At 41.2% G+C, this 19,294-nt stretch overlaps 1 protein-coding gene across 2 annotated transcripts in view; it reads left to right on the plus strand.

Annotated features, from left to right (window-relative positions):
* Positions 1–19,294, plus strand: part of cdk17 (cyclin dependent kinase 17) — a 54,826-nt gene that overhangs the window by 19,788 nt on the left and 15,744 nt on the right. For both annotated transcript variants that reach the window (XM_026146066.1, XM_026146067.1), the window contains exons 2-3: positions 7,741–7,885; positions 11,084–11,248. In XM_026146066.1, the coding sequence (XP_026001851.1) occupies positions 7,759–7,885; positions 11,084–11,248 (292 nt within the window). In that variant the 5' untranslated portion in view covers positions 7,741–7,758. The remainder of the gene's footprint in view (positions 1–7,740; positions 7,886–11,083; positions 11,249–19,294) is intronic.

Consider the following 19,294-nt stretch of genomic DNA (forward strand, 5'->3'; position numbering starts at 1 on the left):
AGATAATGTGAACGGTTTGGATGACGGCAACGTTAAGCTTACGTGTCACATCAAAGATTACAGGCCACTTTGATCAACGCTATACATAAAAGGAGAAAAGCAAAGAGTGACTAAATGAGTAATACTTGGGCTTCTCCATGTTCCTAGCTTTAAAACCTAAGCTACAAGACACTTTTTTTTACATGTAGAAAACTAAAGAAATCTTCCAAAATTGATATGTACTGTATTTTCTATCAAATGTCATTCACTGTGAGCACAAAGCTTTGTGGTGCCTTGCCTGTGCCTGCTTTTGGCAACGACTCTAAGCCCGTTTTCTGTGGAAATGCAGGAAACTGGTTCTAATTTAGGCACCAGCATCGACACCACAGTAGTGGAGGTAAAAGAGGAGTATTTGTATTTGTTAGGGATCATTTTTAGTAAGTGCGTACGCCAAAAAATTCAGGCTACATATTTGACCTTCAAAAGCTCTTAAGTAGCTATAATTATTATTGTAGTTCATATAAAGCTAAATTAAACAGAAACATGTATAATTATCCAGCCAGCCAAATTTTAGTGGTTAACATAATCCCAAATTTTTACAGATATTTAAAAATAAACATCCCGTCCTCTAAAATGTCCCAAATAGATGGCATCATCTGGACAATGGATTAAATATGAATGGTTTGCTTACTGACTGCTTTGTCTGGTTCTGTCTAGCAAGTGTAGGAATGTTTAATCATTTAGTTTATTCACCATATGCATTTCTAATTTTGAACACAAGCATTTTTGGGATTTTAAAAAACAGAAATAAAAGGTAAAATCTGAACGTTTTGGTTTTGTATCGGGAGATTTTGCTGTTTTAGACCATTTACATCAGTACCAAGTTATTACTGTGTCCCATTGAGACTTTCTGTTTTGTAAGAATGGCCTAGTCAAAAGGCAGTTCATCACACAAACCCAAAAGCTCACACAATGACTCGATAATCCTTGAGGGATGAACCACAAATAAAACTTAATCATTAATAAGCAGATCAGTGTGGCATGTGACATCACTTTCCCGTTTGGGTCCCGTTCAGTCCTGGCTCCTTTATGTCCACTCTCCAAAAAGAAACTGATGATTTTATCTATTTTAAAAGCAGTTGTGATTCTCATATGAGAGGCTCTATTTTGAGAAACTGCTTTAACAATATTAGCTGTTGTTTTTCCCTTTGAGAAGAAGCGGTGCTGGTGACTATTTAACCTTCTGTTCAACTCTCCCTCTGTTCATTGTTCCTGCTCCGATTCTGTCACGTCTGTAAACATTTATAGAACGGAGAGGAGTATTAAAGGACAGCTCGTTTTTGACATAAGCTGATAAAAATAGCATCTGATGGTGTTTGTACAACAGCTTAGGCTCTGAAGCGTATGCACAGACTTCAAAAAATTGACATAAGTATAGTTAATGTTTTTAGTAGGATCAGAATTCACTTTGACAGTAAATGATAAGCTGAAACTAAATAATTCCTCTTAAATAATGGCCTTGAGAACAGGGCTTCAGTTTGGGGAAATGCAGTCAGTGACTGCGTGAATTAGGGAACAAACAATATTAATAACAGGAACGGCAATGTCACTGAATAAATCCTGTTTAAATCCTCCATTTAGTTGTGCTGTAAATATTCTGCACACCAGCTGTTAGTCTGTTGTGCTTGATGTGTTATCTGCCCCGAGTGGTTGATCCACACATTACCAAGTGGGACTGGAAGCAAATGGACTGAGTGAACTTGAAAATGTATGTGTCTGATTTAGAGCAGATAGCAAGAAAACAGTGGTCCATTCTAGGGTACTGAGGGAGGATTCACACAGATGGCTTTCAGCTTTCAATGCTCTCGCTTCTCATTCACTTTGAATGGAGTGACATCATGTGTTGCCAAACTGAGTGTTGGATCCCATGCTTTGTTTTGCTCCCTCTGATTGAAATTCAACATAAACAAATGCTCCAGCATGGCAAGTAGCCAGTAAGATCACATCATACAGACATCATTTTTTTCTGCTGTTAATTGCATTAGAAAGTTTAATTGCTGGATAGCGCTACACGGTGACCTTTTCTTGATGTGTTGAGCTTATATGCAGACATGCAGGAAATGTCTTCTGTATTAGTTAGCCGAATTTTATTTTAAAAAACTAATTTTCAAGGGTTTTTTTTATACTTATAGAGAGAGCTGCAAAATTATCACATAATTAAACTGGAGGGGCGGCAAGATGCATACGATTTTAAGTATAATAGTTGGGATTGTGCTGCAGTTGCCTGTTATTGGACTTGGAGCAAAAGGGAAATGGACTGATTCTTATATAGTGCTTTTCTCCTCTCCCAGAGGACTCAAAGCGCTCTATACAACATGCCACATTCACCTATTCACACGTGGACTGTTTCGAGTGCTTTCTAACTACCATTAACACTCCGATGGAGAGATGCATTGGAGAGCAACTTTTATATCCTTGGGTTTAATATCTTTCCCAAGGATATTTGGCATGCAGAGAGCCATGGATTGAACCACCGACCTTCCGATCAGTAGATGACCTGTTCTACCTTCTGAGCTACAGACACCTCAGTTATACTTTTCCTTATTTCCTTATTGTGAAACACATGTAGAATTACTCAGCGGGTTAAAAGTAGCTTATATTAAACATGGCCAGAGTTTTAAATACTCAGGTGACCACATGTAGAAGGAATTCCCTGTGCAGCAAAAACTGAAGGCTCAGCTTCAGAAAGTATTTTCTACTCTTACTGTGATGTCAGTCAGAGTGGATATTCCTAATATGGTCATTGCAGGTTGTACCCACCGACTGTTAAAACCTTTTATTTGCGAGTGGCAGTCAATCAGAAGGAAGGTGGAGCTGAAACAGCTTGAAGGCCCTTGATAGGATTGTTTTATACTTTGAACCATGCAACAGTGTTGTAATAGAATTAACAATAAACATATAGGCTATGTAAAATCCCCCCTTTAGTATTGCAGGACACCCTAGTATGCCATAAAAACACAGTTAAAAGGAAAAACATACACTCATCATGTAAGCTTAACTGGGTAGGCTCTAAAGAGCACTTGTTTTTAGTGAATAAATATTGTGTAATTACAATGAGAACATGGACTAGCAGGATTTGGGAATCACACTTCAGTGGTCACCGGGAGTGCTAGCAGTTTCAATTCCCAAGCCTGTGATATGCTAAATTGTAGCTACTGAAACCAAACCTAATTTCAGGCTGGACACCCCCACCCCGACCAGCGAATCTTTCTTGACAGTACTGTACACGCTTGCAGTCACTTGGGTGATTTCATGGCTCTTAACCAAACACAAAGGCTCCATTATGGCTCCGCTCACTGAAATAAACTCACTTTCTCTCCCCTATTCCTTCTCGCCCATTTTGTCCTCTTCCATCTCCTCCCACTCTTCCGCCTCTTTAAATTCACACTTTCACCCACTTCTCTCTGAAATCAAATCTAAAGCCATATTTTCCATTTTGTTACCTCATTCTCGTGTGGAAGTGGGGGAAGACGGAAAGAAGGGGAAATAAGGCAAGGAAGACGAGGAATCGAGGAGAATGCGAGTATAATAATTAGCCCAGTAATTAGGTCTCGTCCCTAGTTCCCCCTCCCACCTTCCTGTCCTTTGAAGTTCCCTCCTCCAGACTACCTTGGATGCACTTGGGAGGCATCCAAGAGGAATGGGGGATCACAGGTGTGTGTGTGTGTGTGTGTGTGTGTGTGTGTGTGTGTGTGTGAGAGAGAGAGAGAGAAAGAGTGGGGGGTTTTTTTTGCAATGCTGATGATGAAAAAGAGAGAAAGTTGTGGTGCACTCCCTCAGTGTCTTTCTGTCATTGGCAGATTGCTTGTTTTTTATGTTGAAACCCCCCACCCCCGTCTCTCACTCACTCACACACACACACACACACACACACACACACACACACACACACATCACTCATATGTGCCAGATGCTGTATTTTCAACACACACAGATTCAGACACACACACACACACACACAGATTCAGACACACACACACGTCACATGAGGTTCTTTGTTTTGGTTTGCTGCAGAGATAAAACCCGGCTCTGTTACACTTCTCTGTAAGGGAGACAAAGAGCGCTTATCTCATAACACTGAATGTGTGTGTCTGAGGGAGAGAATGCGTTTGTGTGAGTGTTTTCCAATGCAGTCATTTTATTTATGCATTGAAAAAATATTTTTTTCTTTAACTAGCTGGATTTTCAGTGTACTTAAGTCTGTTTTTTTGTTTTGTTTTGTTTTGTTTTGTGGGGGGTTTTCCCTTGTGGATCTGTGTCTGTAGTCATGAGATCTACATGCTGATTTAGCCACCAGGGCTAGCATGACACACTTCCTCTTGAAAAGGAGGCTAATCACACGTTAAAAGATTTAAGTTTAAAGTTCAACACAAACCCACTATAGATGGATTGGATGGGAAATTATTCTAAAAAATGCTAAAGCAATAAATAAAAGAAGTTGCCAAAATAAAACTCTAATATCTCTGTGAGCAGTACCTTAGCATGTTTGCAATAGCTCAACTATTTTTTTAGTTCTAATACAGCCAGAGCTGGGTGGCAACAGTGGGGGTGGCAAAAACTGTCCAATAGTAGGAACAAATGCTAAAAAATAGAAAATATACTTTGGTGACTCACATGAGTAAAGTCTTTTTAAGAAACAACATCCATGCACGCACCAATCAGTCCATCCTTTTTATCTGTTTATCTGAGCCTGGGTCGCAGGGAGCAGCAGCCTAAGCAGAGAAGAGGGGACGTCCCTCTCCTCAGCCACCTTATCACCTCCAGCTTATCCAGGGGAATGCCGAGGCATCCCCAGTCCAGCCGAGAGATATAACCTCAACCTGCTCCTTTCTGTGTGGAGTAGTGGTTCTACTTTGAGGACCTCTCAATTAGAGCAGGGCAATATGACCAAAAATATTTATACTTTATTATATTATAATTTTATACATTTGAAAGTTTGCGATAACAATATAACTGACGATATAATTGACACTAGACAAAATACTTTACAACTCCACAACTTTATTAGTGCAAAAAACCCCAAAAAAACATCAATGTATTTTCACTGTTTTTATGTGCATTAAAGTTATGTGAAAATTTAACAGTGCAAATGCAAAATCCTTGCTGACAGTTTAACCAAAAGGCATTTCCAGTGGAAATTAGCCAACATATCCTCAGCATAACCATGTATAATATCTGCAAAACTTAAAAACAGGTTATACACACACAATACGGTAATATTATGATGAAGCACAGTACGTATCACTCCGCGAGGCTCCGCCTACGATAGCCGTAATGCTCAAACAATCCATCAAGCTGTGCAGGTTCGTAGCTTAGCAAAGTCGTACTAAAACATTTGACAGATTTTCGAGCGCCGTGTACGACATAAAATCATTTCAAGGTCAGTAAACACAACCAGAATTCATACATAAGGCGCACGGGATTATAAGGGACTCTGTCGATTTTCAGAAAAATCAAAGGATTGATTTTAAGTGTGCCGTATTTTCCAAAAAACACTGTAATAACGACGGCCTGCTAGCATGCTCTACCAAAAATAGTGCTTTGTTGTGTATCTGACAGACGAAAGCTAAACCAGTTCCACACCACTGAAGTTGCAGCATTTTTACAAACCAATTCTGGTTCATCCGTTTCATTCAACGATCCGCTTTCGTCCTTCTCATGCTCCGTCGCCACCATGCTTTTTTTTTCTCGCCATGTGCGTATGAAACCAAAGGCACTGCGCATGCGCGTTTTACCCATATTCTATCGCGATATTTCATTTTCTTATTGTTGCCCAACATTATACCGGTATTACTGTGAACAGTATGATATGGCCCAGCCCTACTCTCAACTGCACTCTTTACTGTCTCTGAGTAAGAGGCCGGCCGCCTTTCAGATAAAGCTCATTTTCACTGTTTGTTTCTACAATCTTGTTCTTTTGGCGACTACCTAAAGCTTGCGACCATAGGTTACGGTTGTAGCTCGACTGGTAGATTGACGGCTTTGCTTTTGTACTCAGCTCTCTTTTCAACACGAGGGGGCGGCGGAGCGTCTTCATCACTGCAGCTGACGGCGCGGTTTCCTTGGATTGGGCCAACGCGTTGATGCAGTGCGGCCCCAAGCACGGGCGATCTGCAGTAACTCGCTAATGGAGATTTGTCGCGTTAATGCGGTTATGGCGGTAACGTCATTTTAACAAGATTAACGCTGACAGCACTAAAAATAACACATAACACAATTAATGAACAGAAGAAAAGTTATGCAAAATTTTGGCACTTATTTAGTTTCACTTCAGTGTTTTTTACTGACATTCATGGTCGTGATTGTTTCTGCTTCCTGCCTTTTCATTTTTAGTCTTTGCATCTTGTTAGCCAAACTGTATGGAGTAAACAAAAACATTGTTTTTTGTTGGAGGAAAGCATGTATTGTAACTGAGAACACTTGAGAGCTTGGTAGGTGTAACGTTTTTACCTGCTGCTTACCTGGTAGACCCACAGTGAACTAAGTGTTCCTAAAGTTATTTTGCATAAATTATTTTAAAAAATATTTTATTTTTGTATTATTTTGCATAATTATATTGTCAGTAATATTGTAATTTGACACAGACAGTGGTACTCCAGTCAGACCTTCAACAGCCTTTAACCTGCTCTGTTTTGTAGCAAAACGTCTGTGTGATGTTGATGTGCGAACGGCATCACTAAATGTTGGTTAGCATTTACTGATAGCAAAGGGGGCGAGATCAGTGTTATAGCCAAGATTAAATAGTTTTTAATCTTCAGCATTTATTGATCACACATCACTGCAGTCTGGGATGATGCTGCAATATATATTTTTCTCAGGCCTAGTTAACGCACAAAACAAACATTATGGTTTTGTGTTGGTGAGGTTACAGTCACATGTGCTGATATTGACTGAAGCCATTTTCGCTGTGCGGTGTCATGGATGATGTATTAGTGAAGGTGCGCGTGTGTGTGTGCGTGCGTGCGTGGACAGGCAGATGGGGTCTCCTGAGTATGAAGGGAGCTAACGACCTTGAGAGAGAAATGAAAAGAGAGGCATGGTGACGGCAGGGGTTAGCGTGTTTTGTGCCGAGGGTCAGGCAGCATGGGCAGGGCATTTCTGCTGCCGCTGCTTCCTCACTGCATTTCCTCCATTCAGCCTGCCTCATAAGTGCACGCACACATACTCACACTCATGCACACGCACACATTGACGAGGCGATACCGCAGCGACACAATGAACACGGTCTGGCTTCAGGCAGATTGAGCAAGGTGTTTCCTGTGACCTGAACAACTGCTGCGTCAACAGAAATACATTCGTCTGGAACAACACTGGCAGGCGCTCGCAGCCGTGCACAGCGTGTACGTGTGTCTCGGCAAACTGATTTGACTCTGTCAATTAGCGCTCATTAATTTCTCCTCGTTTGAATGCGTGAGCGTGTGTGTAAGTGAAAACAGCTGTGTTCAAGTGCATGATGGTCATCCTTTATTCATGCTTCGTTCATGGTTTATTCATGTACTGTTGAAGCATTTGCAAAGTGAATGAATATTGGATTAAAAGGAGCTTTGAGTTATTCATGAGCGGAGATATTTTGGACTGTACGGGTGCTCACAAAATCTTCAACATCGCACAAGAATACACAAAATAACAGCACAGATGAAAGCAGTCTTCTAAATGTTGCATTCTTTTGTAGCTGACTCTGTGTTTTTGTGTGTCCTGCAGGCCGCACATTGCCCTGTTATGGAAAAGATGAAGAGGATTAAGAAGCGTCTGTCATTAACACTCCGCCCCAGTCAGACCATCGACGAGTCTCTGTCAGAACTGGCTGAGCAAATGACCATTGAAGATGGTGGCACCAAGGACAACGGTATTCACCTTTTCTTTTTACAAATCCTTTTCTAAAAAAGATATGAACGTATAGAAATGTTGAAATACAAAAGAACAAAATGGTAAAAACATATTTTAGTTGCAGTGAATAAAATGAGGATGATTCATTTTAAAAGGGTTACAATTCCATTAAAAAAATCTCTGATTTGAGTCCCTGCCTGATCTGCACCAGCGTAGAAAATTCTACCAGTCTGATTTTTCTAAGTGTTTTCTTGTGCATGCCCTTCAGCTGATATGTAAAAGCTAGAAGGACACGGGGGTTTTGTATCTCGACATCTCTCAGGGACTTCTAAATTATAAATCTCTGAAGCTGATGAAGACAAAGTTCAGCATGTGTGTCAGTAACAGTTGTAAAGGCCTTCCTCCAAGTACCTCTCTACCGAGTTATGTAAGAGGAGTAAGAGCAGAGCACTTAAAGACACACACACACACACACACACACACACACACACACACACACACACACACACACACACACACACACTGAGAGCTTCTCAGACGATCAGAAAGTAGTCCATAGTGAATGATCATTCACAGACATCCAATCTTTTTCTGCTTTTCCCTCATATGTGCTACACCACGTCTCCAGTGAACCTTTGGGTTGATAGACACATGACCATAAGTGGCTGCTGCTTTTGATTGACAGCTGTCAGGATAAATGAACATTAATCACTTCATTAATGTGTACTTAGTTTGTAACTTTTTTTTGGTGTGACAGCATCATGATTGAAACGTTAGCAAAATCCATCCGCTCACAGTTGAAAATGGATGGAGGATGCACTAAAGGACTTTGTTGGAACTTTCTGTTCCCATCAATCGAATCAAGTGCAGAATGAAACAGTGTCTGATGTTTTTGTATGTATGTTAAAGGTCCATATGGGAGAAAGTGTTTTGTAATGTTTTCTTAGAGGAAAGGGAACTTAATTGTTGTGAGAGAGCCCCACATTATGCTTTCAAATATTTGTATACTTGGCCATTTTTCCCTCAGTATTACAATCCTTTTTTTCCGGTTTGCTGTTGTTTCTTTTTTTTAAATTATGTCCACTTAGGTCTGTGAAGGTTCTCAGTCATCCAGGTCATTGTAGTTAAAGGAGCTTGCAAAGAAAAGCGTCTGGACTTCTTTAAGTTACTTGAAGACGTTTCACCTCTCATCCGAGAAGCTTCTTCAGTTCTAAGGGTCAAATGGTGGAGAAATGATGATGATCTCAGGAATGATGATCTCAGGAATGATAATCTCACACCAACTCTCCACCATTTGACCTTAGAACTGAAGAAGCTTCTCGGATGAGAGGTGAAACGTCTTCAAGTAACTTAAAGAAGTCCAGACGCTTTTCTTTGCAAGCTCCTTTGACTATGTCCACTTAGAAAATTATTTTAGATGCCTTTTTTTTCTTTCTAATTTTGGGGTTAGAGAAAGTCTATTCTCGTGGTTGCAGAGGCATTCCCAGAGAGTAATTCCCAAAGGGAATAGTTGGACATTGAGCAGAAAACTTAAAAACAGAAACAAAACTGCTTTTACTTTGTTTGTATTTTGACTTCGCTGTTTTATTCTAATTGCTATTCAAGCAATGAAAGGTGAATCATTTCTCAGTACTGACATCTATCATTTAGGAGTAGACTGCAAACCTCCACAGACCTTTTTTTTTTTTTTTAATCTTATTTTGAAAGCCTCTAGCCCTTCCCTTCTCTTGTTTCCCCACTGGCTGACTCACCGGTCATGTTCTTATCATGGCGATTGTCGTTATCATTCAGTTGCTTTCCCAGAGGCAATCTAGTCCCGTCCTGCAGTGGGGCATACTCTTGACTCCTCTATTTTTGACAGCAGCAGAAAGGGTACACTGCAAATACAGTTCACAGCCAAGCTTTCTTTGCATTAGCTGGCTTGACAAAGCCTAAAAACCCAGTAAAGCACAACAGTTTTGTAAATAAGACAAAAGATGAGTGCTGCACAAAACTGTTAATCTCTCACACAGCGCTAAAATAAATGTTTTAATTCCAGTTGAATTGCTACTGTTGAATTGTAAGGTGACAGCTGGACATTAGATTTCTAAAACTTTAAACTGGATTCATTTAGACATTATTACTGTCCCACAGCCTAATAAAGGCCATGTGGAAATCCCTTTATTATGTCAGCAGTTCAAGTTGAAATCAAACTCACTGATTGAACATCTATTCTTGTGTGTTTTTATCTGTTTTAGTTGCTACAATTCCAGCAATGTAAAAGAGACTTTTACAGCAGATTAGAGTTCAACAACATATAGATATTCCTGTGTCAATGTGGTGCTTCATTCAGGTTTCAGCAAGGAGCAGCTTGACATCTTGCACATATAAGACTTATTGGCCCAAAACATAATCTATATGGCACTTAGAACATGCTGTAAATTAAAGAACTTGAAAAGATGTGGCGCTTCCAGCTGAATTTAAACCACAAGAGCCACTTTCGTGACACAGGAAACTCTGACTTTAAGCTCAACATAGCCCTCTAAGCCTTTAACTAGCTGTGTAGCACACCTCTCTGAACAAGAAGTACCCTCGCAACTGCAGTCTTAAGACCTAGTTGGATTAGAAGTAATAAGCAAGATAATTATGTCAGTTGATCACTTCATTTCTTAAGAAGGACCAAAATGCTCATAGAGCGTTCGCTCTCTATATCAACCTTTGTAGTCAAGGTTTGCACAGTGTGTAGGACTTCTGTGAGCATGAGGGGATCATGTTAGGTATCCCTTTGACATCATACAGAACCAAGAGCACAAAAATCTGTATAAAACAACCTGAAGTCTCAGTCTTTGACTCACGGAGTATTTGTGTGTGTGTTTATTTGTGGTATTATTCTCCTCTTAGCATAGGTTTGTCACTCTGGGCATTACATAACTCTGGAGAATATTTGATGTCGTCTCATGTTTATTTCTACCCATCTCCCTGTAATTGAGGCTGAAGGTTGGTATTTTTTAACATTTCTGGATCTCAACTTAAATGTTAAATAAAATTCTGTTGGTTCAAACAAACCTCTGCTGCACAGTATGCATGTCACATAACCAACACATTTCAAAGGTTGAAGGAGATGGGACGTGATATTCTTTGGTGCTCCGTGCGTGCACCCGAGGATTTGTGATTCCACTGTGGAGCATCTGGGTGTCATGAAATCAGACATCCTGACACTAGCTTTGTTGTGTTTCAGAGCCCTTCATGAGGAATGGCCGCCCACCCACCTCCCACAGCATGCACTCCTTTCTGCACCAGTACACCGGTTCCTTCAAGAAGCCGCCCCTGCGCCGGCCACACAGCGTCATCGGGGGCACTCTGGGATCTTTCATGGTGATGCCGCGCCATGGCAGCCGCCTGGGTGAGAACACAACACACACACACACGGATGGAAGTGAGCGATAGAAAAGCAGATGCCATCCAAGAGCAAACAGGAAACGTCTCACGATCCTGTGATTTCACATTTGCAGACAGATTCTGGGCATTAATCCCATGAACCCTTAGCAGGCTTGCTTTTTACCCAAGAGGCTGCTGGATGGGGGAACTCAGTCAAACGTTACGCAGTTTCCTGCGAGAACTGACTCATCACAGTCAAGCCTAGTGACGAGTCTCATCCTGACTGGTGGAAGTGAGATGATGTCCAGATGATTCAGAGCAGTAGCAGATTTCAAGGTTGGGGTTGAACAACCCACATGGTGGCAAAATGATTCACAGGATGTAGAAACATGGTCTGAGACGCTAATTCTAAATGTCGGTGAATACATCTTGATATTCAGTTCAAGTTCAAATAAAAGTGATGCTAAAATGTGGTATACATCATGGGACTTCCACACAGGACGTGCTGGGTTCAATGGGAGTTCAATTGAGCCACATTAACTGCGCGTTTGTCAAACTTTGTCCTCATAATCTACCGGAGCTCCCAATTTCTGTGCTTTTCTTGGTGCATCACTGTATGACACCATCCACTGAGAATAGAATAAAATAGAATAACTGGTTTCAGAGCGATGTGCTATGTGATAGCACCTTTAGACCAATTTTGTGACTAAACAGTTTTTGTATTCATGCTTGTAGGAAGTCAGAAGACCAGCTTTATGTTCTGTAGCTGGCAATCATTGAAGTTTTAATGTGTTCTCTCCTTTTGTTGTGAGTCTGTTTGTAGCATGTTGAACAAGCTGCTGATTGTTGGGCTTAAAAGATGACTGAGGACCACTAAAAACATTACCAGTTAACATTAGGATTCTACATGTTTACATGAGCATTTAGCTTAAAGCCTGTCAGAGTGGTCACAACCTGTTAATTGTTTTATATTCGTCAGTTTCAAATTTTTCAGATGGTGCCATAAACATTAAGCAAACTTTAAAATATTTTTCTTTTCAAAGTGACCCAACAGCAATAACCAGCATCTGTGCAAAGCATGTGTTCCACACAATGTTAGACATTTTACAGCTCAGGCTTTTTGCTGGTGCTTTTTCTCAGCCAGTGGAACACCAAAGGACCTGTTGAGCCTCACACTGGACCCTGGCCTAGATAGAAGGACTTGGATCTAAAAGCAGGCCAGTTAAGTAGGACATTGATGTACTGCATATTGCTGCTACACTCTGTTTGCCTTTTGGCAAAGCTGCTAATGACCACAGAGAGAAGGAAGACAAGTAGTGAGAGAGAGAGAAATGTGGCGATGTGTCAAAAGCTCTGTAGAGACAGGGAAATAAAAGAAGGATCAGTGAAAATGTTCACCAAAGAAAGCTCAATTATGGGTGGAGAACGAAATCATTCAAGGTTTTTGAGAAAGAAAGAGGTGAAGCAAGACAACCTAAAGGAAAACAATGTGGGAGGAAGATAAGAAATCAGCATAGGGGGATTTGTAAGAAAAAAAGACTGGGTTTGGTTTGGTTTAATGAGAGAAAGTAAAAATATTATTGAGAGAGGAAAAAAATGTGAGAGTTCTTGGAGAGGATGAGGGAAGACATAAAATAGCAGGAGATGATGCAGAGGTATGTGAAAGTGAAAGGAGGTTAACGGGAAAAGAAAGTAGGACAGATTAGATCATTTGAAAGCTTTGGAGAAGAAGAGGCACAACAAGGGCAGGTGGGGGGGATTCTGCTGAAGCAGTAGAGGGAATCAAATGAGCTAAACCCTTTAAAAACTTCACACACACAACAGAAAATAAGCTGGAAGAGTGAGAAATGCATAGAATAAAAACACATGAAAGGCAGAAGTGGTAGCTGAAAAATGCTGAAGTTTCTGAGAAAGAAATAAGTGTGCAAGTCAGAGGATCTGAAAAAGGGGAAAGTGGAATATTTGGAAGTTTTTCGAAGAGAAGGCGAGTTGAAAATTGGGACAAAGATGAGTGTTTGTGGAAAGACAGTAAGTGGGTTAGGTTGAGATGAGTACGAGCATTACAGGCATGAAAAATGGAGTGAAAGCTTTCTGGAATAAAGAAATTAGACAGTCTTTATCTGTAGGCACTCATTTATGAAAACACAGGAACATTCTGAGCATTTACAAAGGTATAACCCATATATATATATATATATATATATATATATATATATACACACACACACATACTCAAACGCACAGTTTTTAAATTGAATGTTGCTGAAACAACAAAGGGATAAAATAATAAATCTCTGATCGAGAAATCACTCATCTTTGGAGAAGAGAGTTTATTACAGAGAAATGGCTCTTTCCAAAATAAAAGCTATACTATACGCTTCTTCTGGGCTATATTCTCAGCAGCATATTGAACATATCAGGTCCCCATAAGGAGAATCATGTGCTAACGGCTGTCTAAATGACTTCGGGTAGTTTGTAGCATGCGTGCTTGTTGTTTTTGTCTGCTTCCACTTGTCTTTGCACTAGGATGATGTCGGCGTAAATGTGCAGTCATATTTGTTGTGTTCCCACTAGTGCTGTCAGCGTAAATCTGAAATGACGTTAACGCCACAACACGGCAAATCTCCGTTAACGAGCTACCGCGGATCGCCCTGTGAGTGAGGCTGGACAGCGTCAACATGTTAACGAGCAAACTGCGCTAATGCAGTAGTTCCCACCCGTGTAATTGAGCATTGCGTGGCACATCCGACATACTGTTTTACTTTTGTCCATGACGCGCTTACCTTCAGGGTCATACTTCACATGAAGACCAAAATAGTTCCAAATGAGGGTGGGGGAGGTTCAGTTTGCCATGTTGCAAGGAGAGCTTAACTTCTGTCTTGCTAGCTTGCCCTGCGCTCAGTAAATCTGTGCTCGACAGTGCAGCCTAGGCAGAGTAGTTGAGCGCAGATCCACTGAGCTCTCAACACAGACAGCATCGTCAGATGAAAAGTTGATAAAATAAATTAAAAATTTTGTATTGTTCGATACATATGCGTACCAAACCGAAAGCACTGTATCGAACGGTTCAATATCGATACAAGTATCGTTGCACCCCTAAAAAAAAAAAATATATATATATATATATATCTCATATGTCATCAACTTAAAACAGAAGCTTCTCCTTCTAAGTAAGAGTAACTACCCATGACAGTTGATAATAGAATTCAAATAATTTGATTCATGGTTGGCCTGGCAAAACTTTAGGTTACTGTTTGAAACAAGCGTACTTTGATACTTCGTGTAAATCTGGGAGCCCCTGCTTTAAAAACAAGAGTGACTTATGCACTGTTTACAGCACAGCCAAACACGGTCATAAAGCAGGAGTCGTTTACTTTGTGGAGTTTGCAGTCCGCAGTCCCATCACTTGCAGATCTTTATTTAACTACTCATCATGCCTGTCCCTGATCAATGTTTGATCAATAAATCCAGAAGTGCAGTTAGTATTAACGTGACCAATTCTTTTCATTTTTCCATAATTTCTTCACAGTAAAAATCACTTTATTTCCCATTATAATGCTTTTTTGTGAAACAGCAGCAGTACACTTTAGAAGAGAGAGTGTGAATAGTTCAAGCTGAAATTCATGCAGTGTGAACCAACTTGAGAATTCTGGTCATGTGACAAAACGACTTAACAAGCAGACTTGGACCCATTAAAAATCCAGATAATTTTAACTGCAGTGGTATATAGTTGCATGTCTACGCTAAAGAAATCGTTTTCTCAATTATGCCCATGTTGTTGACAGAGGTTTGAGTTTTTCTGTCTGTAATTTAGACCTTACTTTACCTGCTGACAGATTTGTAGATACACGCCATCCTCAAAAGTCAGTGATGAATGGATAAATACATCTATGTACATAATTAGTCAGTGAGACTTGGAAGAACTTTGGTTGTTAAAGCACATGAAAGAGCTGATTAACAAGTGTAATGTTTGAAATATGCAAAAAATATGCATATGTTAAATATGCATATGTTATATCTGGGACTCTCCACCATTTGACCTTAGAACTGAAGAAGCTTCTCAGATGAGAGGTGAAACGTCTTCAAGCAACTTAAAGAAGTCTAGACGCTTTTCTTTGCAAGCTCCTTTGACTGAAATATGCAAAGTTAAATCTTCTTAAGAGAAACCTTGCAGTGATTTCTTTTTTTCACCCTCCTGTTTCTCCGCGCTGTGCCATTTGATGATAGTCTGCATGGTTGGAGGTGCTAACACATTGATGACAGAGAACTACTCAAAACTGTGGCTACTCATTAACTCGGTGAGCGTTTTTGTGTATGCGGAGGAGAGGGTGGGCATGTGGTTTGAACTTGAGTGTGTTTGCCTCTTTTGTGTTAGTGGTAGTTTTATTGTGGAGAAGGTAGCGATGTTGTGGCGTGGCATTTTGGGCCTCTGGGGTTATAAGGGTCTGAGAGGAGATGAATGGGAGAAGGTGGGCTCTGTGAAATAAAGCTGTACATTTTTGCTTTCATTAAGTTTGCTTTGGAGACAGACTAGTGATGATCCCCAGGCTTTACTATTTAATCATCACCCTGTGGTCACTGATGGATAGTGTTTCTGTCATATATTCTTTCTGTAAGTTTCTTGTCATGTCTTACTTTTTGTAAGACACTCGATTGATCAAACTTAATCAAACTAAATGTTTAATGGGGTGCTTGTAGCTCAGGAAGTACAGAATGGATCCGCTAAAGGGAAGGCTTGGTTTATCAATCGCTGGCTGCTCCACTCTGCAAGCCAAAGCAAGTGGGGGCAAGATACTGAGCCCCAATTTGCTCTCCAATGCATCTATTGGAGTGTGCATATATGTGAATGTTACTTAGATAGAAAAAGCATAGAAAAAAGTGCTTGTAGATCTGCACGGTGCTGGAATGGGCTGCAAGATTATGAGCATGAACCTTTGTAATAAGGTGATCATCAATCGCCCTTGATCTGGAGCTCCGTGAAAATCATGGGGTGAATGATTATCACAAAAAAGGTGGTGGATATTCCCAAAACTACATGGGAGAAGCTTGTTACACAGGGGACCACAGTCACAAAGAACATCATTTATAACATACAATGCTGTAATGGATTGAAATCTTGCAGCGCCTTAACCTGCATCACCTCATCCCCCATCACACTGAACACTGGTGCTCCACAGGGGTGTGTACTGAGCCCTCTCCTGTACTCACTCTACACCTACGACTGCACAGCCACTAACAGCTCCAACATCATTGTGAAGTTTGCGGACGACACTACAGTGGTGGGTCTTATCACCAACGGTGATGAGACAGCTTACAGGGAGGAGGTCAGCGCCCTGACCCACTGGTGTCAAGACAACCATCTCACCCTCAACATCGCAAAGACAAAGGAGTTGATAGTGGACTTCCGGAGGTGCAGAGAAGTACACACCCCCATCACCATCAACGGCGCTGCTGTGGAGAGAGTGAGCAGCTTCCGGTTCCTTGGAGTACACCTGGCTGAGGATCTTACGTGGTCAGTACACACAAACAAAACAGTGAAGAAGGCGCAGCAGCGCCTCTTCTTTCTCAGGAGACTGAAAAGATTCGGCATGAGCCCCCGCATCCTCAGGACCTTCTATCACTGTGCCATTGAGAGCATCCTCACTGGATGCATCACCACCTGGTATGGCAACAGCACCGCCTACAACTGCAAAGCTCTCCAGCGAGTAGTGCGGTGCTCTGAACGGATAATTGGAGGTGAGCTTCCCTCCCTCCAAGACATCTACAGGAAGCGCTGCCTGAGGAAAGCGGGGAGGATCATCAAGGACTCCAGTCACCCCAGCCATAAACTGTTCAGACTGCTTCCATCAGGAAGGAGGTTCTGCAGCATCCGGTCCCGAACCAGCAGACTGAGAGACAGCTTTTTCCATCAGGCCATCAGACTGCTGAACACGTCATAGACACCTCAGCTTCACTACTGGAACTTCAACATTATGCACTCCACACTGTATATAAATGCCACTTGTTTTGCACATATTCAACTCTGTATATTTTATATATTTTATTATTATTATTATTATTATTTTATTTTTTTACTATTTAATTTGTAAAAATGTGTGTATACACACACACACACACACACACACACACACACACACACACACACACACGTAGGAAAATATTTAGTATACACATCCAGAAATGCATACACTATTATATATTGTACATATATTTATTAGTTTCAGGTTGGCCATTCTTGTATTTTGCTCGTTTGTGTTGTTGTGTTTGCACATCTCTGTTGCTTGTGGGGCTCGCACACAAGAATTTCACTCGCATGTGCTGTGCCAGTGTGCCTGCACATGTGATGTGACAATAAAAGTGATTTGATTTGATTTGAAGGCACACGTACAGGCCAATCACAAGTTTGTCAGTGAACATCTAAGTCAGGGGTCCCCAATCCCAGTCCACGAGGACCAGTGTCCCAGGTTTTAGATCTCACCCTGGGTCAGCACACCTGAATCAAATTCAAAATCAAATTCAAATTTTATTTGTCATGTACACAGTCATACACAGTACGATATGTAGTGAAATGCTTGGACAACTGCTCGTGATCTAAAGAAAACAAAAAAGGAAAAGGCTATGAATAAGATAGGAAATAAATATGAAAAATTAAAAAGGGTAAATTTAACTAGGAAGGAATAAAATATAAATTAAGGTTAAAAATGAAATAACTGTACAACACAAATTAGAATGAAGGGTAAATTTAACTGGGAAGAATAAGATAAAGATAAATATATAAATTAAAGTTGAAAATAAAATAACTGTACAACAAAATACACAATACACAATATAGAACTATATAAGAATGTATGAAGAAATCTAAATCTAAATAAATATATACACAATAACAGCAGCTGTACAAGTATTAACCGGAAATGAAGAATATAGTGACCAGTGTTGTACAAAAACAAAGTCCAGAAAGTCCAGTGTGTGTGTAAGAACCATATGTGTGGGTCAGTACTGTGTGGTGGTGTGATTGTGATTGAGAGACCGTATCGCCTGCGGGAAGAAGCTCCTCCTCAGTCTCTCTGTGTTGGTCTTCAGGGAGCGGAATCGCTTTCCTGACCTCAACAGAGAGAACAGTCTGTTGTTGGGATGGCTGAGGTCCTTCACGATCTTCCTGGCCTTGGTCCAGCACCGCCTGCTGTAGATTGAGTGCAGGTCAGGGAGCTCGGAGCGGATGGTGCGCTCAGCTGACCGCACAACCCTCTGTAGAGCTCGTCTGTCCTGCATGGTGCTGTTCCCGAACCAGGTTAAGATGTTTCCCGCCAGGATGCTCTCTATGGTGCACGAGTAAAAGTTCCTGAGCACCTTGGAGGGCAGTTGGAAGTTTCTCAAGCGTCTGAGGTGGTAGAGACGCTGTCGGGCCTTTTTCACCACGGTGTTGATGTGACAGGACCATGACAGGTCCTGCGTGATGTGAACTCCGAGGTATTTGAAGCTGTCCACTCTCTCCACTGGGCACTCGTTGATGACGGGGGTCTGGTAGTTCCTCTCCTGCTTAGTGCTGAAGTCCACTATCAGCTCCTTTGTCTTACTGACGTTTAGAAGGAGGTTGTTCCTCTGGCACCAGTTCTCCAGATTCCTAATCTCCTTCAGGTAGGCCGTCTCGTTGTTATCAGAGATCAGGCCCACCACGACGGTGTCGTCAGCAAACTTGATGATGGTGGTGGAGCTGGTAGTGGCCACACAGTCATATGTGTACAAAGAGTACAGCAGGGGGCTCAGAACACACCCCTGACACATAGATGAGCTGAGTCCCAGATGCTCCAGCTTGGTAGTGAGTGTGGAGGGAATTACGGTGTTAAATGCAGAGCTGTAGTCTATGAAGAGCATTTTAACATAATTCCCCCTTCTAGTGTCCAAGTGAGTGAGTGATGTGTGGAGGAGATGAGAGATGGCATCGTCTGTGGAACGATTTGGACGGTAAGCGAACTGTAGTGGGTCCAGTGTGTCTGGTAGTGAAGAAATGATGAAGTCTCTGACCAGGCGTTCAAAGCACTTCATCACTACTGAGGTGAGGGCTACAGGG

This window comes from Astatotilapia calliptera, chromosome 17 (assembly GCF_900246225.1).
Source record: "Astatotilapia calliptera chromosome 17, fAstCal1.2, whole genome shotgun sequence".
Taxonomy (NCBI): domain Eukaryota; kingdom Metazoa; phylum Chordata; class Actinopteri; order Cichliformes; family Cichlidae; genus Astatotilapia; species Astatotilapia calliptera.